At 40.7% G+C, this 25,429-nt stretch overlaps 1 protein-coding gene across 1 annotated transcript in view; it reads right to left on the minus strand.

Moving 5' to 3' along the window:
• Positions 1 to 21,673, minus strand: part of MAN2B2 (mannosidase alpha class 2B member 2) — an 81,116-nt gene extending 59,443 nt beyond the window's left edge. The window contains 4 exon segments of the mRNA XM_030563250.1: positions 1,086 to 1,258; positions 5,735 to 5,840; positions 14,671 to 14,817; positions 21,462 to 21,673. Coding sequence (XP_030419110.1) covers positions 1,086 to 1,258; positions 5,735 to 5,840; positions 14,671 to 14,817; positions 21,462 to 21,578 — 543 coding nt within the window. The 5' untranslated portion in view covers positions 21,579 to 21,673.
• Between the last annotated feature and the right edge of the window lie 3,756 nt (positions 21,674 to 25,429).

The raw sequence follows: 25,429 nt of genomic DNA on the forward strand, positions 1-25,429 counted from the left end.
AAAGCAGGAGGCTGCCAAAAGACATTAGAAGCGACCATTGCACAACTTTAAATGAGCATGTTCCCTAATTGATCAGCAATGAAACAACGTTAACCAGGACGACTTGAAGTGAGGAGTTACTGTACAGGGTAAAACAGATTTATTTAGGGTTTGGACCCCTCTGGGAGCTGGACATCTGAGTGTTGGGAACAGGAACACTTCTTAAGCTGTTTTCAGTTAAGCCTGCAACTTTTGTGGGATGTAGTTCAGATCTGGGTCTGTGTTGGCAGCAGGTAAGCATGTCTGGCTCAAACAAGGCAGGGTTCTGAAGTCCCAAACTGACAGAGAAAATGGGTTCAAAAGCAGTCTCAGCACATCAGTTGGCAGTCTCAAGGGGGTTTCTGTAATCCAACCCATCACAGGTTTCATCATGTATAGCTCAGGGTAGACTATGGTCCATCATAACAAAAAACAGATTTGGTATATCTGGGAGATTTTGCTCAAGATCAGAACTGGAACAGAAGGGTTTAATTCTGAGAGATATCTACTCAGTTCCGACTCACGTTTTATCAAAACTTTTGTCCATAATAACTACCCAACAGTTTTACAAGCATAAATAAATTTCACTAGGTTTAAAAAAAATTCTTTGCATCAGTATTCACTTAATGATAGAGAGTCTAAGTAAAGGGAGCAAAAGAAAGATTTCTTGCTCTGAAGCCTAAATTGCCATCTATGTTTAACAGCATTATCTTGCTGGTTATGCATTTAAGACGATTGTTGCAATCTCAAGGAGACTGTTCTCCTATGACTTGCCCTATTCCCACTATTTATTGTGTATGTTTTTAAGATTAGAATAAATTCCTTTGTCTTTGACAAGAGGTCATGACGAAGTTATCAACAGAGCAGAATCTGACAAATATTGTTTCACAGTCTCACAAACATCTCACAAACAATGCATTTTCTTCACATGAGAAAAATTTACAGTTGTGTCTTCTTAAGCTCGGAGACATGCTTCTCTTGAAGTCAGAATATACATACATCAGGAAAAGGCTGCAAAAAAGTGTTTGAATGCCAAACACTGGCTCCATTCTCTTGTGTGGTTTTACCTTGGTTTTCTGCATGTCGTCCTTCAGATCATAGTCAATGCGAGAGATAAGGTGGGCATTAAATCCAGCCAGAGCAAAAAGAGTAGGTGTAGTAGCAGAAGCTCCAAAGGGATCTACATGCCAAGAAAATCGAGGCCTCATCCCAAAGGTTTCATACAAAAATCCATGACCCTCTGTAAAGTAAAATTTGTTTTTATTAGTAACAGAAACTCACATACTTTAAGGTCAGAAGGGACCATTATGATCATCTAGTCTGACCTCCTGCACAATGCAGGCCACAGAATCTCACCCACCCACTCCTATAACAAACTCCTAACCTATGTCTGAGTTACTGAAGTCCTCAAATTGTGGTTTGAAGACCTCAAGCTGCAGAGAATCCTCCAGCAAGTGACCCGTGCCCCATGCTGCAGAGGAAGGCAAAAAACCTCCAGGGCCTCTGCCAGTCTGCCCTGGAGGAAAATTCCTTCCCAACCCCAAATATGGCGATCAGTTAAACCCCAAGCATGTGGGCAAGACTCACCAGCCAGAGTAGCATGTGGTACTACAGCCAGGCACAGTGAAGATTTATTTTTATTTTCAAATACACCTGAAGGTTTGAGGAATTTAACAAAGCCAAAAAATTCACAGCAGCAAGGTGCACACTGGTGATATCTGCTTTGCTATCCCAAGTATAACTTCAGTAAAGAGTTAAGGAAAAGAGACTATGTTCAGATATAGGCCCAGGAGACAGTGGTATGAGCCACATTAAATTTAGGGGGAGGGCTAGCTCAGTGGTTTGAGCATTGGCTTGTTAAACCCAGGGTTGTGAGCTCAATCCTTGAGGGGGCCACTTAGGGATCTGGGGCAAAATCAGTACTTGGTTCTGCTAGTGAAGGCAGGGGGCTAGACTCAATGACCTTTTGGGGTCCCTGCCAGTTCTATGAGATAGGCATATCTCCATATATTTATTAATTTTTATTTAAGCTAAATCTCATATCAATGCTAACACATACAGTCCCCAGCTAAAACCCCTCCAAGCATTATCAGGGATCTACAACCCATCCTGGACAATGATCCCACACTTTCACAGGCCTTGGGTGGCAGGCCAGTCCTCGCCCACAGGCAACCTGCCAACCTGAAACATATTCTCACCAGTAACTGCACACCGCACCATAGTAACTCTAGCTCAGGAACCAATCCATGCAACAAACCTCAATGCCAACACTACCCACATATCTACACCAGCGACACCATCACAGGACCTAACCAGATCAGCCACACCATCACCGGTTCATACACCTGCACGGCCACCAATGTAATATACACCATCATATGCCAGCAATGCCCCTCTGCTATGTACATCGGCCAAACTGGACAGTCTCTACGGAAAAGGATAAATGGACATAAATCAGATATTAGGAATGGAAATATACAAAAACCTGTAGGAGAACCCTTTAACCTCCCTGGCTACACAACAGTAGACCTTAAAGTGGCCATCCTGCAGCAAAAAAAACTTCAGGACCAGACTTCAAAGAGAAACTGCTGAGCTTCAGTTCATCTGCAAATTTGACACCATCAGCTCAGGATTAAATAAAGACTGTGAATGGCTTGCCAACTACAAAACCAGTTTCTCCTCCCTTGGTTTTCACACCTCAACTGCTAGAACAGGGTCTCATCCTCCCTGATTGAACTAACCTCGTTATCTCTAGCTTGCTTGCATATATATACCTGCCCCTGGAAATTTCCACTGCATGCATCTGACGAAGTGGGTATTCACCCACGAAACCTCATGCTCCAAAAAGTCTGTTAGTCTATAAGGTGCCACAGGATTCTTTGCTGCTTTTACAGATCCAGACTAACACGGCTACCCCTCTGATACAAATCAAAGCAACAAGCTGAGTTTGAGGTAGACTCTGCTGAAATTATGCATGCTGTTCTCATGAAATTTCAGCCACAGATCAATAAGAAAATAAATCACATCTGGTTTTGGATCCACACATTAACGTCTCTCCCGCATCCCCTAACACTAACAAAAATACCCAAATTATTTCCACTGGAATTAAATAAATTAAAAAACCGACAGTCATTTCTATTAGTTTTAGGTTTAGTATTTTCCTTTCCATTTATTAAAACACAAAAGCTAAATTATGGACTAAAGTCAAACTGAGTGCAACCCTTTAAAAAAAAAAATAGCCAAGAAGTGAGTAAAAACAACAGTACAGTGCTTGGGATCATCAGTGCTATAGAAATGCAAGATTGTCATTTTATAGTTTCTAAATTTGGAAATGCTTTTAGAAATATTTAAAGATATAATCATTTCTGTTTTACTGTGGATAGAATCTTATTCTGGGCTTTCAGATCATGGCTAATTTAATTATGAAACGTAGGGACATTATTTTTTTATTTCATCTCTCCTAAGCCTTATGATTCTTGCCATGTAAACAGTGTTAGTAAAGGCTTTCATTTTAATTCTCTGACTGAAATACATTTCAGAGCGTAGTCTCTTAGAGCTTGTCTACACTGTGAAGTTGCTGACAAAACTTTTGTCTTTCACGGGTACTTAAAAAAGCCCCCCCGAAAGACAAAAGTTTTGCCGATGCAAGTGGCAGTGTGAACGTGGCTTTGTCGGCAGGGCTAACGCTGCTCACCGGGCTGGAAGTATTTTGTTGGCAGAAGTGCCGACAAATTACCAAAAAAGAATGTTTACACATGCTGACTTTTAGCGACAAGGTTCTGTCGACATAGCCTTGTTGCTAAATGCTGCATGGTGTAGACAAGCCCTTAGATCAGGGGTCAGCAACCTTTCAGAAGTGGTGTGCAGAGTCTTCATTTATTCACTCTAATTTAAGGTTTTGCGTGCCAGTAATATATTTGAACCTTTTTAGAAGGTCTCTTTCTATAAGTCTATAATATATAAGTAAATTATTGTATATAAAGTAAATAAGGTTTTTAAGATGTATAGGAAGCTTCATTTAAAATTAAATTAAAATGCAGAGCCCCCTGGACCGGTGGCCAGGACTCGGGCAGTGTGAGTGCCACTGAAAATTGAAAACACATGCCATAGGTTGCCTACCCCTGCCTTAGATTTTCTCTTTAATGTATGTTACTTAAGGGAACAGTGTGTATAGTGTGACCAAGGATGTTGTGATCCAATTAAGTATACAGATAGGAGAGAATTTGAAAACAGGCTCCAAGAGCCCAAGCACTATCTAATTCCAAAACAAACTAAGCAGACAACACAGGAATGCATGTGTGATTCAGATTTAGTCACATGGGCAAAGTCTGAACAAGCAATATTGAGGATCTGCGAGTGGAACATGTGATGCTAAGCTTTTTTAGAAATCAAAATCTATTATTTTAATGGGAGCAAATGAAACTAGCTACCAAAACTGCATTTCCCTTCTTAAAAAAATTATACACCCAGAATAAAATATGGATTTTAGAAACTTTTTAACGTCTACCCCCCAAAAAAGAAGTGTTGACTGAATATCTAACAAGAGGATCTCTTTGGCCAAAATTAGTCTTTATTTTGGGACAAACACTAGTCTGTGCCCCCAACCCAAGTTAACTAACTTTGCCCAAAAAGTCCCCAAAGGAGTCAGAGAAAAAAGAATCTTTATTCTCACTCCTCCACTTGCTCATGGAGCATAGCTACTCCACTAGGATGCAACAGCAGCTGCTGTTCTTATGTTCCTTGTAAATACTGATATGTGGGGTTCTGGTCCGTGGTTCTGTGCAGTCAGATCCACCAGCCCTGATGAAGCTACTCCTCTGGCCCTCTCCACATATTCCCCTTTACATTGTCATAGGGAAAAGTGCCACAGAACACTACTCTGAAGTGAGCAGGGGTGCCAATCAGTCACCACAGTTAGCTGGAATAATTCCATCTTAGGTCTCTTGCCTGATCTTCAGTGAAAAACCATGACATTTACCCTGAGTTATTTTGGGCCTTTGCAATACAAAGGGAGCAGGATTTCTACACCTTTCCTACATATTAACAATAGAATCAATCCTAGATATTAGAGGAACCTTTCAGCCTAGCAGACAAAGGCATAAAAAGATCCAATGGCAGGAATTTGAAGCTAGAAAACTTGGACTGAAAATGAGTTGCAAGTTGTTAAGAGTGAGGTTAATTAATAGTTGGAAATAGTGGATTCTTAACCATATGAAGTTTTTAAATTAAGCTAAAATGTCTTTCTGAAAGACAGAAAGTGCAGTAGTTCAACACAAACCTGATGCAGGAACTATTGAGTGAAAGTCTACTGTCTGTTATGCTGGAAGTCTAAGTAGATTATGGCAAGGAAGTCCATGAACTTATCTTATATGTATTTTTTAAAATAAATTTCAAATACACATCTTTAACTCAAGGCTCTTCTTGGGAACCAAGGACTTCGTAATCAGTAAAACTGTTCATGTTCTAAGAGAGTACAGAATGGTGAGCAATTAAATTACAAGCCAATTTACAATGATTTTCCTGTATACTGCAGTTTGTTGGTTGGTTTTTTTTGTATTTTTTAAGCAAAGAACCTTATGGTAAGTTTGCACTATAAAAGTAGATATTACTTTTTACAGAAACTTAAGTCAGTTCTTAAATAATTAGGAAATAAAAATGAATTCGAAAAAAAAAACTTATAACAACGAAAACTAAGTTAAACACCAAAGAAACATGCCTGTTAACTGTAAAATTTGGTCATTGATATGTGTCACAGCTTCATCATGCATCACCTGACCTCCAATTATGAATTCTAGTCGCCCTTCTTGAAGTAACTGATGTACCTACGATACAGAATATATAGAAGGCAAATGAAAACACAATTATAATTTCAAATTTTACCACCAAGGCTATAAATACAGTGTAGGACTTATGTTATCTAAGTGTGACATTTATCAAATGTGGCTCTACCTTGCATCCAAAGCATACAGGTTGGTGGGGATATAAATGGAGAATTAAAATTGTTTCAGATCATCTTGGATAACAGCCATTAATGGACCTATCCTCCATGAGCTTATCTAATTCTTTTTTGAACCCAGTTATACCTTTGGCCTTCACAGCATCCCTTACTAATGAGTTCCACAGATTGACTGTGCATTGTGTGAAGAAGTACTTCCTTATGTTTGTTTTAAACTTGCTGCCTACTAATTTCATTGGGTGACTCCTAGTTCTTGTGTTATGTGAGGGGTAAATAACACTTCCTTATTAACTTTCTTCACACTGTTTATGATTTTATAGACCTCTATCCTATTCCTCCCTTAGTCGTCTCTTTTCTAAGCTGAACAGTGCCAGTCGTTCTAATCACTTTTTGAATGGAAGCTGTTCCATACCTCTAATCATTTCTGTAGACCTTCTCTGTACCCTTTCCAATTCTAAGATATATTTTTTGATCTGGGGCAACCTAAACTACATGCAGTATTCAAGGTGTGGGCGTACCATGGATTCGTATAGTGGCATTGTAATATTTTCTGTCTGATTATCTATCCCTTTCCTAATGTTTTCTAAAATTTTGTTAGCATTTTCAGCTGCCACTGAACATTGAGCGGATGTTGTCAGAGAACTATCTACAAAACCCCAATATATCTTAGCTAATTTAGACCTGATCAATTTGTATTAATAGCTGGGATTACATTTTTCAATGTGCATTACTTTGCATTTATCAACACTGAATTTCATCTATCATTTTGTTGCCCAGCCACCAGTTTTGTGAGAACCCTTTGTAATTCTTCTCATGCTGCTTTGGACTTAACTATCTTGGATAATTTTGCATCATCTGCAAACTCTATCACCTGTTTTCCCCTTTTTCCAGATCGTTTATGAATACACTGAACAGCACTGGTCCCAGTACAGATCCCTGGAGGACATCACAATTTACTTCTCGCTACTTTTAGTCCTGCACTTTGTTTCCTATCTTTTAACCAGTTAGTGATCCAGGAGAGGACCTTCCCTCTGATCCCATGACTGCTTACTTTGCTTAAGAGCCTTTGGTGAGGGACCTTGTAAAAGGCTCTCTTATAGCCCAGGTACACTATACCTACTGGATCCCCCTTTGCCTGCACGCTTGTTAACCCCCTCAGAGAATTTTAATAGATTGGTGAGGCATGATTTTCATTCACAAAAGCCATGTTGATTCTTCCCCAGTATATCACGTTTATCTATGCCACTGCTAGCTCTTCCTCTGCCTGAACTTGTGGGAGCATCCTCTGGTTGGGCATCCTGACTCTGGAGGCTTCTGCCCAGGGTCCTTTACTTGATTTGTTGGGAACGTGGCCTGCATGTCCTACTGACTAAAGCCAGGCTAGAGAAACTACCCATTGTGAGAGGTGTTTGTTGTGGAGGCCCTCAGGAAGCAGGTCAGACAGCTGCAGGGGGAGGTGGCTAATCTGTGTAGCACCTGGGAGCATGAAGACTTCATCAACAGGATGCACAGGGAGACATCTGGAATGGGGGATGCTAGCCAACTACAGAGGCACCAGAGGAGAAAGGACAAGTGGCTGCTCCATGGGGAGGAGACTGGCTGCTGGCCACCTAAGGCAGCATACAGTGCTCCACCCACAACCTCAGCTCCCCCATCCATTGACGTCAAAAACCAGTATGCTGTACTGGTATCAGAAGGAGAGGAGCAGACCCCAGTGTCTGAGGAGGAGTCACCTTCCCCACAAGCTAGGAGATTCATGACCACCAAAACCTAATAGGAGGAGATGTGTATGTGTCGGGGGGAGGGGGAGAGGAGGTGGTTGGGTCTCCTTTCTGAGGGGAACGAAGGCATCCATCTGCCGACCTGACATGATGTCCTGAAGGCATGCTGCCTGGCTGCAGCCCACATCTGAGACATTACGGAAAGGTTGCCGAGGCTTCTCTGCCCCCCTGACTAATACCTTATGCTTCTCATCTACGTGGGCACTAATGATACTACCAGGTATGACCCTAAGCAGATCAGCAGTGAATATATGGCTCTGGGAGCAAGGATGAAGGAGATGGGGGCACAGGTGGTATTCTTGTCCATTCTTCTGGTTGAGTGTAAGAGTCCAAACAGGGACACGCATATCCTGCAGATGAATGCATGGATGCACAGATGGTGTTGACAGGAAGACTTTGGTTTCCTCGATCATAGGAAGCTGTTCCAGGAAGGAGGACTGCTGGGAAGAGATGGGGTCCATATGACCCAGAAGGAACCCCCAGAAGGGAAAGGGCATCTTTGGACACTAGGTTCAAAGAAGGCAAGTGACAAAAGCCCACTGATAGATATAAAAGAGGTTATCTTAACAGAGGGCTACGTGTTGGGGGGTGGGGAATCAAAAATTACAATAGGGTCATAGACGCAACAAGAGGGAAAAAGTGTGGGAGTCCACTCAACATCTTAGATGTCTGTACACAAATTCAAGGAGTATAGGCAAGAACAAACATAAGTTAATTATGACATAATTGGCATCTCTGAGATTTGGTGGGATAAACAGCTTGCTCAGGAAGGAAATGCAGGGAAAAAAGGAAGTTAGGGTTGCATTATATATCAAGAATATTTACACTTGTTCTGAGGTCCAGAAGGAGGTGAGAGGCAGACCATATGAAAGTCTCTGGGTGAAGATAAAAGTGGAAAAAATATGGGTTAAGTCATGGTCCGGGTCTAATACAGATCAGCTGATGAGAAGGAGATGGTTGAGTTATCTCTAGAAAAAATAACAGAAGTATCCAAAACACAAGACCTGGTAGTAATGGGGAACTTTAACCACCTAGACGTTGGTTGGAAAAGTAATATGGCAAAACACAAAATGCCCAAGAATTTCTTGGAATGTATTGGGAATAATGTCTTGTTTCAGAAGGTGGAGGAAGTAATGAAGGGGAACAGCCATTTTAGACTTGATGCAGACCAACAGGGAGGTATTGATCGTGAATCTGAAAGTTGAAGGCAATTTGGTGAAAGTGACCATGAAATTTCCTTAGAAAGGAAGGAGAGCTGCAGAATGAGGACAATGGACTTCAAAAAAGCTGACTAACAAATTCAGAGAACGCGTAGGTAAGATCCCATGGGAATAAAATGTAAAGAGAAAAAGGTATTTAGGAAAGCTGGCCATTTCTCAAGGAGACGATATTAAAGGCGTAACAGTACACTATCCCTATGTGAAGGAAAGATAGGAAGAATAGTAAGAGGCCAATATGGCTCCATCTGGAGCTCTTTAATGACCTAACAATCAAAAAAGAATTCTACAAAAAGTGGAAACGTGGACTAATTGCTAAGGAGAAGTACAAAAGAGTTGCACAAGCATATAGGGACAAACTCAGGAAGGTTAGGGCACAAAATGAGCTATATCTACCAAGGGACACAAAAGTCAACAAGAGGTTCTATACATTATGAGCATGAAAAAGTTGAAGATTAAGTGTAGGTAAAGGTAAAGCAAAGATACTTAAGATAGCTGAGGCAATCTTAGTATTGTTAATAATTATTTTCCCCAACTCATGCAGGATGGGTGAGATGCCAGAGGACTGAAGAAGGGCAAATAGAGTACCTATCTTTAAAAAGGGAACAAGGAGGATCCCGGGGAATTATACACCTGCCAGCTTAATGTCAAGACCTGGAAAGATACTAAAACAAATTATTCAACCATCAATTTCTAAGCACCTAGAGCAGTGCTTTTTCTTCACGGACCATTTGAAAATTGCTGAGGGTCTCGGTGGACCACTCAATGATTTTTCCAAATGTTATTTGTACCATTAGCTGACTATTGTAAAGCACTTTGGATAAAAGCACTACATAAAAAAACCCTGAATAATAATTAACTTTTTTTGTTCTACAAATAAAAGTACAACTCATATTTTAATGTCAGTAGTCTTACTTTTCTAATGAGATGGGTGTGCCCTCTGTCCCCCGCCACAGCAGCTCCCGAACAACTCCATTCAGGTGATCCGTAGATAGTTCCCTCTAAGGTGCATGCCTGCGTGGCTCCCGGTGGGTGGCCCTTCATTCTCTTGGGTGCGGCCGCCCAGGCATGCACCTTAGAGGGAACTACCTGCAGATCATCTGAATGGAGCTCACGGACCAATGGTGGTTTGTGGACCACAGTTTGAGAACCTCTGACCTAGCGGATAATAAGATTATAAGGAACAGCCAGCATGGATTTGTCAAGAATAATGCCAAACCAACCTAATTTTCTTCCTTAGGGAGGCTAGAGGCCTAGTGGATGGGGGCAAGCAATAGATACGATATATCTTGATTTTAATGAGCCTTCTGACAGTCCCACATAACACTCTCATAAGCTAACTAGGGAAATGAGTATGCTTATAAAATGTGTAGATGACTCCAAGCTCAGAGGGATTGCAAGCACATTGCAGGACACGATGAGATTTCATGAGTTGATGAATTGGAGAATTGGTCTGAAATCAACAAGATGAAATTCAATAAAGAGAAGTACAAAGTACTACATTTACGAAGAACAAATCAAATGTACAACTACAAAATAGGGAATAACTGGTGACAGTATTTCTGATAAGGATATGGCGGTTAGAGTGAATGACAAATTGTATACGAGTCAACAACGTGATACAGTTGTGAAAAACGCTAATATTCTGGGGTGTATTAACAGGAGTGTTGTATGTAAGAGAAGGAGGTAACCGTCCTGCTCTACTCAGCACTGGGGAGTTCTCAGCTCGAGTACTGTGTCCAATATTGAGCATCACTCTTTAGGAAAGGTGTGGACAAACTGGAGGGAGTCTAGAGGAAGGCAACAGAAGTGGTAAAAGGCTGAGAAAACCTATTTATGAGGAAAGGACGATTATAAAGAGGACAGTGATCAATTGTTCTCCATGTCTACTGAAGACAGGACAAGATATGATAAGCTTAATTTGCAGCAAGGGAGATTTGGGTTAGATATCAGGAAAAAAACTAACTATACGGATAGTTAGGCAGTGGAACACACTTTCAAAAGAAGTTGTGGAAATCCCAGGTTTAGAGGTTTTTAAAAACCATTTAGACAAACACCTGTCAGGGATGATCTTGGTATATTTGATCCTACCTCAGCACAAGGGGATGAACTAAATGCCCCTTCCAACCCTACATTTCTATGGTTTGAACTCAGTTTTTGCATGCTTTCCAACTTTTTGCTGCTTTTATTAATGTGTTAGATATCAGCTTTGTCATGAAAATAAAAATAATAATGCAACATTGTTGAATATTAATCCATGTTCCTTAATCCATGTTCCCTTTTGTTTCATATATAATTACTATTCATCCTTTCTATAGCCCCGTAGATGTATACTCCCAAAGTAGCACACAGATCTGATACAATTTTCATAGCAGATTCATTGCTTTGTTTTTGTTTTTTGAAGATGTGACATACATATTGAGTTATCCACATGTAGCAGTTTTGGATATTTTATTAAAAACAGAGGTGTTCCCTCATCTTTTTCTCTCTATATTCTATTTTAAAAGTATATTTTAACAGCTGCCCCTGAAAAATACATTTGAAAAAAATTCTATTCCTACTGGAAATTGGAAGCATCTACCCCTTTAATCAACCACAACTTGATTACAAATTTTAGCAAATGTGTTAGATATGGAAAAAAACTGATAATAATCTGGTTCCATTCTACCAAAGGTAACTCCATAGGGCTGTTATCTGCATTTTTAGGACAGTTTGCTGAAACATTATATCAGCTTTGAAGTCCCAGGTATCATCAAACACTGTCTGAACATATATTTTACTATCAATTAATTTAAAAAACCTGTCATGTAGTGTTGCAGTTCTACAGCCATTATGCTGCTTTCCCCAGGATCTTTGAGTGAATGCCCCCATTGCTGTTCAGAAATGATGCCAGATTGTCAATTTTGGTCATAATCATCCCTTCATTCATCATGATGTAAAAGTACTTTAAGGCTGGAGCATTCACAAATTAGTTCCAGCTGAATATGTCTAATGATTAGCATGTTGGGAAACCAGATAACCGATATCTGGGGTAGGCACAGAACTGCCTCCTGAGCTGCATGAAAAGCATCTGAAGCTATTACTGCTCTTTTGGAGGGCATGTCCTGGAGAGATACCTTTGGCCCAGACTTCTGGGCATGGAAGCCTTTCTTATTTAAGTTTTGTGGAACTCCTTGGATGTTGAAAATATTTTTTAAATGTTATTAAGTTAGATGACACTCATCCTTAAACAGCCTCCCACCAAAATCGGGGACAAATCCTGTACTGACTGACATTTTTTTGGGGGGAAGAGAGGAGCAAGGGGGGAAATGCTTTGAGCCCAGTTCTAAGTCCAACATATACTTCTGAGCAATTTGGTTCACCTACTCCCCTTTGCTTATCTCCAGCTACAACCAGGCAAGAGTTGTTTTCTTCATCCCAAATGATTGCTGCATACTGGCCACGATCAGTCTCAAGGAGCTGGCCCCATGTCCCTTTTCCTCCCCGCCCTCCTAATGCACAGACTCAAACCTTGGAAGTACAGGCATGGTTCAGGTGTGAAAGTGTAGTGTGGAAATTTGCACATGATGTGAGTTAAGAAGGTCACACCTGTCTGTCTCCGAGCCCAACTGCTGTGGTACACATCATCCCGTGTGCTCCTCCTTCCACACTGCAGAATCAGCTCCAATTATCTCGCTTTTATATATGTGTATATATATAAAAATGACACTCCAGCACAAGCAAATATTTCACAAATGGCTGGAGCTAGATTAATACTTGATACCATTTGAAAAATGGGCTTTAAGCCTTCAAATAATTTAATTATTACTGTAGTAATTTTGTTAACAGTAGCCACTAATGTTAGAATTCAAGTGAAAAAAGCAGGCCGGTAATTGAACTGATGTGATTTCAAAGTCCAATACCTGGCAATTCATTAGTGTTAATAACAAATGTTATAATCACTGGAAAGCTAGTATCATAGCTCTCCAATGGTATATCATTAAGTTAGTTTTAATAATATCTGTGGCACTTAAGGATTAAAAATACATTTGTTTCTAACTGTGATGGCTATAAGATAACCAATCACAAAACTATCACTGCGTTTTTTAAACCAGCAGTTAATTTTTTTGGCACTGCTCTAAAAGCGAATAGAGCACATTCTGGGCTTTGGACCAGGATGATTTTCAATCCTTGTATTGAAATGAACTGGAAAATAGAATGAGAGTATAAGGCTACTAAAAAGCAGCAGCTGTTCTGGGAAGCGAGAACACGACATTTAATTTTTCTACTGATCTTGCACTACGGAGATCAGAATTGGTAAATGAAAGCTTTTCTTACTGCTTGGTTCTGTAAAATGCAGAGAGAGAAGCACAATTTCAGCTTCCCTGAAGGTACTGCACATGAATATTAGAAAGAGAAGCCTTTTCCTTAGAGTGTAGATTACAGGGACACCATAAACAATTTTAATGAGAAGTTCAAAACATTTTCAACCACTACACATGGAGAAGTACCCAGGACAATTTTTATGGATTTGCAGTAACATTTTCTGATTTAGAAACGATTCTTTCCTTTCCGTTGAGGTGCAAAAGACCCACACAAACAACAGGAGAAGCTAGGAGAAGCTAACTGACAAACAATGAAACTGGCTATCTACAGAATGCTGTCAAATGCACAAGACAAACTATTTTTCTCTCCAATCTTTCGATTATAGAACTCTTAGGTGCAAATGGACAGAATAGTAGGTTAAAAAAAATAATTAAGAAAAGAGGTGTCATTTTAAATTAGACTAAACAAACAAAGAGGTGTCAATTAAACTAAACAAAACTTGAGATTTTTTCCCCCTGGACAATGGATCATATTGTACTGTTACATGGAACTTCACAATGAAACAAAGAGGGATCTACAGCCCTTTGTATCTTTCCAGCTCACCCAGTTCTCTGGATCACATGTATCGTAGCACAATGTGTTGCCACTAGCCTAGCGACCCAAACTTTGAGAGCCAACAACTGTATTAAATTCAAAGTCACTGAAATTTAAGAAAGATGGAACATCCACAATGCCATCACTACAGAATCATTTTTCTGAGTAGAACCACATTTTAAAGATCAACAGAGAAGAGTCATTGTTCACAAACACAAGAAGTGCACAAATGTATCATTGCTGATCCTTACATTTTCTGTTGCTACATCAGCCTTGTTTCCAATAGTAATGAGTGTGTAATACTGGAGTAAAAAGATAAGTGTTTTTTCTTTGCTATTGATGTTTTGGCTGCAGTTCAGAAATGTGAGATGAACAACAGATAATAGTCTAGTATCTTCTAAAGCAGTTCAGTTCCCCTAGCACAATCTGACCCTAAAAATGGTGCATCCTGCCCTAAAAAAAAATCACTCTGAAGGAGTAAGTTCTTATGATACTTCCTCTATCTGTTGCTAACAAAGCAGGGGAAAGGGGTCGTGGCTGAGATGTTCCTACATCACTCTGATTCCCAGTTGTAGTTGCAACCTCTTGGAGCTGTTAGCAGCTGGTGTAAATTAGAGAAGCCCTCTGAGAAAGGAACCAGAGTTGCACATAGTGTCAGCAGGATCAGAGCAGTAGCATGGTCAGTTTTCAGCTGCTTTACACACCCCCATCCCCATCCCTGCCCTCTGCAGTGTATGTAGTTAGGCAAGAGCAGAGGGGCTGACTCTCAGTGTTAAAACAGTAACTATCGTTACATTACCTGCTGTTTATGTATATCTGTGGCTACGGTGTCCCACCAGAGGCGAAAGAATTCCTGCTCCACAGCAATAAATTTGCGTTGCTTTCCTTTCATTAGTTCTTCTACAACAGAAGTATAAACATTGGCCGCATAGGCATGCATGCTTTCCTGCAAGGCAATTGAAAAAAGTATAATGTTGCACTTTTAAAAAGACATATTTCACACCTTTTGAATTAATCTGCTTGTTTAAAATACATTTGGCTATACCAGCTACACCTCTACCCCGATATAACACGGTCCTTGGGAGATAAAAAAAATCTCACCGCGTTATAGGTGAGAGCACGTTATATCAAACTGGCTTTGGCCCCCCCGTTCCTTGTTCCCTGACCATCCCTTCCAGAGACGCCCATCCTTAATCACCCTAAGGACCCGACCCCCTATCCAACCCCCCTGTCCCCTGACTGCTCTGACCCCTATCCACCCTCCGCGCCCCGTGACAGGCACTCACTGGCAGCAGCGGGAAGCAGAGCAGCCTGGCCCCAGCCTGCTTCACTCCGCCACCTCCCACGCTCTGCTTCCTGCCGCCGGTGACTGCATGGAGGTTGGGGAAAGGATGCCCCCCCTACTCACCTGTGGCGGGAAGCAGAATGACGCGGCCCCAGCTCACTCCACTCTGCCACCTCCGAGCTGCAGCACTCTGCTTCCCACCACAGATGAGTGCAGGGAGGATGGGGAAAGGACGCCCCCCATACTCACCTGTGGCGGGAAGCGGAGGGCTGCGGCTGGGAGCTGGCAGATTGGAATGGGCTGGGGCCGGGTTGCTCTGCTTCCGCCGCTGCTGGTGAGTGCGGGGGGATTCCTTCCCCCAAACCCCCTCCCCTGAGCAACACAGCTGGGGTCAGGGAGCAGAGTGGGCTGCTCCCGGCCTCCTACTAATCCCCGGGCCACTCTGGGACTGCAGGGCCCCCAAAAGTGCCCTCCCACAGCTCCTGCCCCTTATCGAACCCCGCAGCCCCGGCCTGGCCCAGCACCCGTAACATGTCAGAGCTTTACTGCCTTCTATGCAAACCCGCCTTATATAGAGTCGTGTTATATCGGGGTAGAGGTGTAGAAAGCAATGTTGGCCCAGTGGTTAGAATGTTCATTTGGGATTTGGAAGACCTGGATTCAATTTTCTGCTGCGTCATAAGCTTCCCATGTGATCTTGGGTAAGTCACTTAGGGCGTGCCAACATGTTGCCAGCAAAGCCCACTATAGGGCTGTAATGTAGAGGGCAACCTGCTAGAACGCTCTACAATTACCACGTATAGACCCTACTGGCATGCTCTAAAAGGTACCTAGTTTGCTTTGATGTAGTCCCATCTCAAACAGGACGGCATTAACATGAGTTAGGTCTCTTTAGAGTGTGCCAGTAGGATCTCTGTGGGGCAGTTAGCGTGCAACATGTTACAATGCTCTACAAATCATACTCCTCTAGTGTTCTTTGCTGGCTCCATGTAGAAAATCTCTGGGTCTCTCTCTGCTTCAGATCCCAATCTGTCAAATGGGGATAATAGCGCTCACCCTGTATGTCTGTTGACTCTCATCTTACATGTAGATTGTAAGTTTTTCAGGGCAGGGAACATCATCTTACTGTGTCTGTACAGTATGCACAATAGGCCCTAAGCATTGGCTGAGACATGTAAATGCTACAACTGAAATAATAATAATTGGGCTCTATTCATCAAATAAACTATCATGTGCTTGAACAACTTCTTGTTTATTTTTGTGTGCATAATCAACATTTTGGGGTGCACTCTCTCTCTAATGGCAAGTTACAACCAGCCAAATCGAATCTGCTAACGTCTATGCAACATCCAAGTGATAGAAATGAACTCTTAAAAACAAAACAAACAAAAAAACACTTCAAAAGATTCTGTAAATTTTCTTTTAAGAAATGCATACATTTGCAGTGATACACAACTTATTTTCTTAACAGTAGTACTGGTTTTATAAATAAAAAAGCACACATACAAATATTTGTAAGAATGAAATCAACTAAAAAAGGAAAATTACTTTGCATGAAGCAAATGCAAGGAACATCTGTATGGGTCTTTTGTTCAACCACACTGTTACTACTATTACAAAAAGACCTACACAATAGGAAATTAGATATAGGTACAGGTACTCATTTAAGCATGCATCATGTTGATCACATACATACTACATATTTACACTTTAAAAATGACTGAGAAGAAAAGGCCTTAATGCTGTACACACTTACATATGCCCCACCCACATGCTCCTCTTAACCTTTCTTCATATCAGTGTGCATTTACCAAATAAGGAGACAAGATCTGCTGTCCTTATTCAAGTAAAATTCTAACGGAAATCAAAGAGAATTGTGTGTGAATAAGGACTGCAGGACCTGATCCAAATGAAAGGCTACATTCCAATAAAAATGCACGTTTTCATTACAATTAGAAATCTATTGTAATATTTTAACAATTAACTGAATAAAGGAAATATGTCTGACTATAAAAAAGGTGGCCCAAAACATTTTTTAGCACTTGCCTAAATAATTACTTGTTCATATGGTGATATTTGGGAGTTCTCAACTTTTTTACAAAGATCATGAATGGATGTTTTAATATCAGTTTAGACAGATGAAATTCTAACCATATTAATATTCCTTAAAAAAAACCCCTACTACCTAAATTTTAAAAGCTGAACAATGATCATTTCTAAAGAGGCTTTCACAGCCAGAGTTCTTACCTGCAAAATGGTTTGTTGGCTAAGAGACTATATGCGATGTTTAGGAACTTTAGGATCTAATTCTAAGAGAATGTCTAGGATTGTCTTAATAAAAATTGCTCAAAATAATCTTGGATTTAACAAAGATCTTGCCAGAGTGAAACCAGAAGCTAATCTACAACCTGATCCTCCTAAGTGCTGAAAGCTAAAAACTCCCATTGTCTTCAACAGGAATGGAAAGCAATCAGTGTAATAGGATGTGAAATACAGAAGTGCTAAGAGAGTTGATTCTAATTACTAACCTCAGTCAGTTGACATAAGTCAGGGTGACAGAGATTAACTCCCCTGCCAAAAGACAGCGGTCAGTTTCCACTGGCTTCAGTAGTTACTGTCACACATTGCATCTCTCAGGACCAGGCCTACAGAGACTGAAGATGAGAGATGCTCATTTCTGCAGATTGACAGAGGCCCTGGAGGTTTTTTGCCTTCCTCTGCAGCATGGGGCCCGGGTCACTTGCTGGAGGATTCTCTGCACCTTGAGGTCTTTAAACCACAATTTGAGGACTTCAGTAACTCAGACATAGGTTAGGGGTTACAGGAGTGGGTGGGTGAGATTCTGTGGCCTGCATTGTGCAGGAGGTCGGACTAGATGATCATAATAGTCCCTTCTGACCTTAAAGTCTATGAGTGCCAGAAGTCACTCTGATTGCTGAATCCTAGAACAAATGAGTTTCTTCATGAAGGCAGAACAGATGACCTTGAACATGTGAATATTTTTTCAGTATAAATTATATCCCAGGATGTAGACACCTTTGCAGCAATTAAAAAAACCTAGTTATCTTGACTTTGTTTTAAAGTATAATATACAGATGGTATGCAACAACAATTATGGTGTTTATCTGAAGAGCTTAAATAGCTCTGTGACAGGGATAATATAAATACTTAGTCCTATACAGATAGCACTAGTTGTGAAAAAGACTAAAATATTTTAAGGGGGTTGCAGTATACTACTGAAATTACATAGAGACATGAAACTCTGTTCTGCATGCTATATTTTGGCAAAACTCCCATTGTCTTCATGTTGCTGTAAGGTGTACAGGACAGAATCCATAATATTATATTACACAGACTGTGGATCAAATGCTATCCTCATATAGACAAGCAAAATTCCCCTTAAAGTCAACTGTATTCTATGGGTGTATCCAAAGTTAGAATTCAGCATCAAAGGTAAAATTTCCAGAACACAAAAAAGCTTCCTATTTTCATACAATAAATTATGTTATTTTTCATGCTGTGAATGTGAACAATGAAAGGTCCAAAAGATATTGTCAATCAGAAGTGACATTAATAACAATGCAAACTTTGAAGAAACAATACATAGAATTTAGGACATCAGTGTCCCACAGAGAATTACTTTTAGGTTTCACTTTATTAGAGAAGCACTTGAAAGGATCTATAGATGATTCCTTTGGTCAAAAACCATAGAGACTACTGATGCTCATGATTTAATAATAGAGGAGCTGAAGCCTCAAGCAATTTTGTCTTCTTAGAAACTGATAATTAAAGTTTCATTTCTTTTGGAGGAATCTTCACTCACTGACAGATCCAAAATACAAAGTGCTTCTGTGTTCATCCATGCAGTTACTGAGTATGAGTTAAGATACTAAAGGAATAATTCAATAACCCTGTTTAAAATAAAATAAAATAAAGTAACAGCAGCGATTCCCTGTCATGCTATCAGAAGAAAAGCTCCCAGAAAAAATTCTGATTCCTTGCCTATCTAGTATGAAAAGTGTCTGAAACATCATTCGTATAACTGAAGGGATCTATATAACTAACTGAGACAGTATTTAGAAAAGGAGACATGAAAGCCATTTAGGAGCTGTTTGATTTATTTTGCTTAGCATCTCACTTATTTAGCTGAAACTATTTTGTTAACTTCCTTCTATAATGCTAGGCTCCAACACCTCCTCAATCAAAATGTTAATTTTTTTGTTTTAAAATGTCTCTTTCTAGTATGCTTCCCTCATCCCCTTATAATTCCTCTAAAAGAATCATACAAGAATATTAAAATAATAATAATCACAATTTCTCAGATGGCTGACCCATCAACAACAATCCCAGCACATAACTCCAGAAATGTTTTCTTCTTCTTAAAAATTGCATCAAGAGTGTCTTCTCAAATAAATACACAAACAAAATGAAAGAAACATGTATACATATTTCTAAATTGACCATGCCCCCCTCTCCATAACTTTCCTCACTCAAATATAATGTGACTGATCTAAGTGAATCAATATGAGCAGGTATTCATTATAGATCCATTATGATTTTCACAGGCTAATTCTTGCATGTCTAGCTTGCAGGATGGAAAACCAACCAAACCCCAGAAAAACAAACAAAACCCTGTAAACATTATTTAAATCCTTGGCTTCACTCTATAGGTCCTGAAACCTAAGCTTTATCTAAGGCACTTTGTTTTCAGTTTTTACCGATTTAAAAAAAAATAATCCAGGGTTTTACAAAAGTTATTATTCATTATTTTTACCTATTTTCATCCCAATTTTAGATAATGAAAATATGATTATGTTAACAAAATCCAATACATTAGATATATGTGTTTATGTTAATAAATTAGCCTAAGCGTTAATGTGAAGCTATCTGTTAAAATAAAACAATGTACTGGAAGATTGTACATAACATACTGGTAATGTACAGTTCATTAAATAAATCACTGCTTTTACATTCAATACTCTTCCTTTTCTCTGCTGCATCTTTTCTGTCCTCCCATCTCCCAATATTAACTGATATTTACCCAAAAATGTTAATTTAGTGCATCTATTTTCACTCATTTTTAATTTCCTGGGAAATTTTAATTTAAACATAAAAAAATGAAAATGAAAGGCCTTGACTATACCCATTGTGCAATAACTTCCAAATGCTGTCATCATTAGGGCATGTCTACAGACTTGGGTGACCAGATAGTAAGTGTGAAAAATCGAGACGGGGGTGGGGGGTAATAGGAACATATATAAGAAAAAGACCCCAAAATCGGGACTGTCCCTATAAAATCGGGCCGACATCTGGTCACCCTACTACAGACAGAAGTTGCCCCAGTTTAGCTGAAGGTTACTGAATGGAGATATTACATTGGTCTAAGCCTGACTAAATGGAAAATGTCGCTTCCCAGCCTTGTGTACTCTAGAGTTCCCACTGTTGCTATCACTCGTTTAAGTGCGCAACCATACTGCCATCCTCTGGCTGGGCCTGGAGCATTTACCCAAACTGTGCTCTTTCCAGGTAGAAATCTCAGTCTGCATAACAAGGCAGAACTATCCTTGAAGCAGGTACAGGCATAAGGGGAGAATACTCTATCTCAGCTAAACTTCTGTTACATGGTTTGGTTTGTTTTGCAGACAGGACCTTAGAGAACCTAGAGCAGTGATTCTCAAACTTTGTACTGGTGACCCCTTTCACATAGCAAGCCTCTGAGTGCAACCTCCCCTTACAAAATTAAAAACACGTTTTAATATGTTTAACACCATTATAAATACTGGAAGCAAAGGGGGGCTTGGGATGGAGGTTGACAGCTTGCAACCCCCCATATAACAACTTTGTGACCCCCCAGGGATCCCATCCACAGTTTGAAAACCCCTGATAGAGTTATTATGGTAGGGCCTAACTCTATTTCCACCGGGCACCCCAAACGGGCACGGAGGAAAAGATCTGGCCTGTAGCTTACAGCAGTGGGAAAAGAGAAGAGAAAGTCTCCCATCTGAGTCACTTACAGAAGTTTGAAACTACTTTGTCACCGCTGGGGGAGGCATGGGGAGAGGAAACATAAACAGGGCAACATCTCACATGAAAGTAGTAATCAGACGGATAGATGAATACACAAAGAGCCAGGACGGAAACCTCACTGGGATCATGCAAACACGGGGGCACCAAGCGGGTGCCGATAGGAGCTTTATCTCCGGGCGGCTGATCTGACACCCCTGGAGTCCCTGCAGCCACTCAAGTAACCGCTGGGAGAAGCAGAAGAGTGAACCGAAAACCCAGATAATACTGGAAGGAGCTACCTGCACGGTGTAAACCCAGCCAACGTCCATGTGGCTGTGAGCGACCACAAAAGCCTTCAGCTCCCCCAGGCAAGGCGCCCGCGGGATCAGGCTGAGGAACGCCAGCAGGAGATACATTGTGCGTCCGCACTGCGGTGCAACGATCAGCCGGGCACCGCCTACAACATTGCAGAGGCTACTGCAGCCTGACTTCCGCACCCAGCCTGCGCCGCAGCACTACGTTAAGCTACACAGGGCCACATCCTGGGCTCCTCCCGCCCCCAATATGCAACCACGCCTCCTCCAGGACGCCGTGGGGCATGGGAGTGGGGACTCGCTCTACCACGCAATCAGAGCTGGAAAATACCCACCCGTGCAGCAATAGCAAGAAGATTTAAAAGAATGACCAAGATTTTTTCATGACTCCCTGAAACACAGCAAGAGACGTTATCACCCGAGGGAGATGCATTTTAAAAAGTGCCATAAAACTAAACGAAAATACGGCTGCTGCCTCCCTCCAAATGAGGAAGGTTTTGGCCTGTCTAGTAATATTTACAAGGGAGACAATGATGTCCCATATTCTGCATTGCTGTACTTGTACAGCACCCTCTGTCTACTCCGCACTGTGCAGACATGGAGTTTTGCAAATATTAAACGATTTTCTAAATTGTAGCTCTGTGCAAGAAACTGCCCATCCAAAACTGCAGAACTGAGTAGCTCATTATATATTGTTGGCAAATGTGATATTAATTTTCAGAGACTTAACTATTCAAACAAACATTCTTTCATAATCTCAAACAATTTATAACTTTTCTTTTAAAAAACCTTTTTCATAAAATTTGTTTCTGAATGGCTGATGGCTCAAAAATGTTAAAGGGCTCCAAAGTCCAGACTCCAAGACTTGACATTTTCTACATTTCCAATCAAAATTAAGTTTTATTTTACACTATGGACCCACTTCTGCTTCATTAAAAACAATGATAGTTTTATATAAGCAAGATCACAACCTATGATCCTAGGTTTGTGTTGTGAATTGCATAGGCAGAGTTCTGATTCTGTGTGGTACCCCACTGACACCAATGGGAAAGATAGAAAACATCATCCAGAGATGCTGCACGGGATTTGCACCCAAAGAGGCAGTGTTATACCAGTTTGGGGTTTGATATCATAAGCCCATGATTAATCAATATACAGACAGAGCACTGAGGACCAAATAACGCCCTATTTCTGATATGGCTTCTGGTTATCAAAAAGCATAGGAGTGTTCGCCACAGTATCATGGTCAAATTCTGCTTTGGGCAAATTATGTCTATCTAAAATTCACCTTATAATTTCTGATGGACAAGCTAAAACATTTCAGACTGTTTTCTGATCTCATTTACGCTAACGCAAAACTGAAGTAACAGCTGAAATTGGTGCTTAGATACCAAGGTCATAGGTATGTTGTATGTACCTGAGGTCTTGTTTACATACAGTTTGTGCACCAATTTAACAAAACCGGATTAGAAACTGATTTAGTTAAATCAGTGCTATTGTATGTTAGCCAAGCCCACCATCAAGAGTTCACACTGAAGAGCTGCTCGCATCCATAACCAGTGTATCTGTGTCCATGCTGGCATTGCAATTATATGTTTCATGCTAGGATTTCTGGGTGTGTATCCTTAGTGCCTCACTACCTGTAGCAGCTCTAGAAAATAGTTTGGGGGAGAACTTGTCTATCTTCCCCAGACCCTCTGTAGGTCAAATGTGAATATAATGTAATTTAATTACACATCGTGTATCTGAGTTTGGTTAAAATCCTTTCCCTGAGTAACTGACATTTGTGAACTAGTCTAAGTCATTTGTGTTTATATAGCACGTTCTGCACCAAACAGTCCCAAAGTGCTTTCATACAAGACATATACACATGTACCCACACAAAGAAGTGCTCCATAATAACAAAAGGCATGAATTAAAATTGAATTGTTATGTTGGTGGAATCTCATATGTAGATCGGCCTTAGTCCAAGACATCTGTATGGACAGATTTACTTCACTAAAACTGACATCAGGTTCTGTCCCTTCTTAAAAAAGAGAAAAAAAAATTATGCAGTATAAATCCCCAGATGAAAAGCCAGTAAGTTATGTGTATACAGAGAGTTTGTAAAGTAGTTTGATGTTCTGAATGAAAAGCACTTTATCAATGTTAGGCAGTTTTACTGAGTTACACAAAGTGAGACTCATTTCTGCTTAAATCCACTTTCAGATAAGTTCTCTCAGAGTAGCGCCATTATTTTGCCAGCTAACGTGGTGGACTGTGAAACGACTTCTCCCAAAACACGATGAGAAAATAAAACTGTTGAAGTGCCAAGGCTGATTTTATTGGCTAGAATATTTTGCATGAAGTACAATCACGATCTATAGGTATTTTGTAGATGGAGTCAATAGTTAGGCTTGAAATAGCTGCAGAAATTTCCTCTCTCCTCTTAATCATCAACGTATCTTTCTTCATTAACCTTTTCAGTTCCCAGAAAACAAGTGAAGATCCAGCAAATGTGGCCCAGGGACATACAATGTCTAAATGCATTAATATTGCTGACTATACTTCAGCAGGCATTATAACCCTGAGTGCTTTGGGTTAATATCACAGGAGGGGTTAAACACAGGCATTTTGATTTATTTCTAAAAGTAGCTGAGGATTTCTGGAAAATACATTGCTTTCATCTTAAACCTACTACACATATTTATTTCTGAATGGCTAAGTCCTTTCCCTACATTTTCACAAGGGCCCAAATATTCCATTATCTTGCGTGGAACAGAAAAAGTGGGGAGAGAAATTTGAGTGGAAAATAATTTGAGTGGGACCAGAGAATTAGTCAAATTATGCAGTGGTCAGTGCAAGTGCACAAAAACCTCCCAGTGCCAGAAGACCATGTAGAACTGTGGATAGGAAAATGGGCATGGCAAGCTGGGTGAGACTAAGCATAGCCAGAAGAAAATGCTTATTCCAAGCCACATAAACTGCCGCACAGCTGGCAAATACTAGAGGTGAGTCCAGTGTGATTATGCTACAACAGGGCGAGACTGATACTTTTTTCTGTGGCTGGCCTTCAGTCCAGGGCTGGTAATATTCTCTCTCTACTGTATGTTTGTGATTTTTATCATTTGCCCATGCAAAGATCACTGGTCTCACCATACTTCCATAAAAAATGAGGGCCTCTGACATATGATCACCTAGAAAGGCGAGAATGCTTCAGCACCATGCTGCTGCCAGCTGTAAACTAATAACTCAGAAGCTTAGTATTAAATCATATGCCAAGAAAACCACCTGGTGAACAGAACATTTAATGCACATTTAATTTCCTCCCAGAATTGTTTTTAGTGTGTGTATGCAGGAATATGGAAATTTACAGTGTGTGATTTACTCTAATCTGACAATGGTCTCAGTGTACAAAAACATTCACATGCAACCAGCATGTGTGCATACATATATATGACAGTGACATACAGCACAGAGATGTCCCCAATAAAACCTGACAGTTACTGTGTGGTATTTGCAGCACTTACTCATCATATTTGCTAATGGTCCAAGTCTAGGAATGCTTTGAATGATGCAGTAAAGCCATTTTTACCTGCAAATGGTAATGGTCTTGTTTTTCATAGTGATCATACATCATGTATGCATGAAGCCAGGTAGGGGCTTGAACTGAAATCACACATCCCTTCTCCTTGATACTTAAGGGAGGCCCAGAAACGGGCTTAAAGTAACTAAGGACGTTTGCTTCATGCCTGGGGCTTACACCCAGCCACGCAGATATCCCCCTCCCCGCACACGCACGCTCCGACGGCCTGATGGATGCTCCCCGCTCTGACACGCCCACGTCCACACACCTTGACACGGCCCCGCCTCCCCCAGTACATGCCTGCGGCCCCCTCACCAGCATGCAGCCTCCGCCCCCGGGCCAATCCCCCTCCCGGGCCCGGACTCCGCTCACACCTGTTGGGGCTGCT

This window comes from Gopherus evgoodei, chromosome 5 (assembly GCF_007399415.2).
Source record: "Gopherus evgoodei ecotype Sinaloan lineage chromosome 5, rGopEvg1_v1.p, whole genome shotgun sequence".
NCBI lineage: Eukaryota > Metazoa > Chordata > Testudines > Testudinidae > Gopherus > Gopherus evgoodei.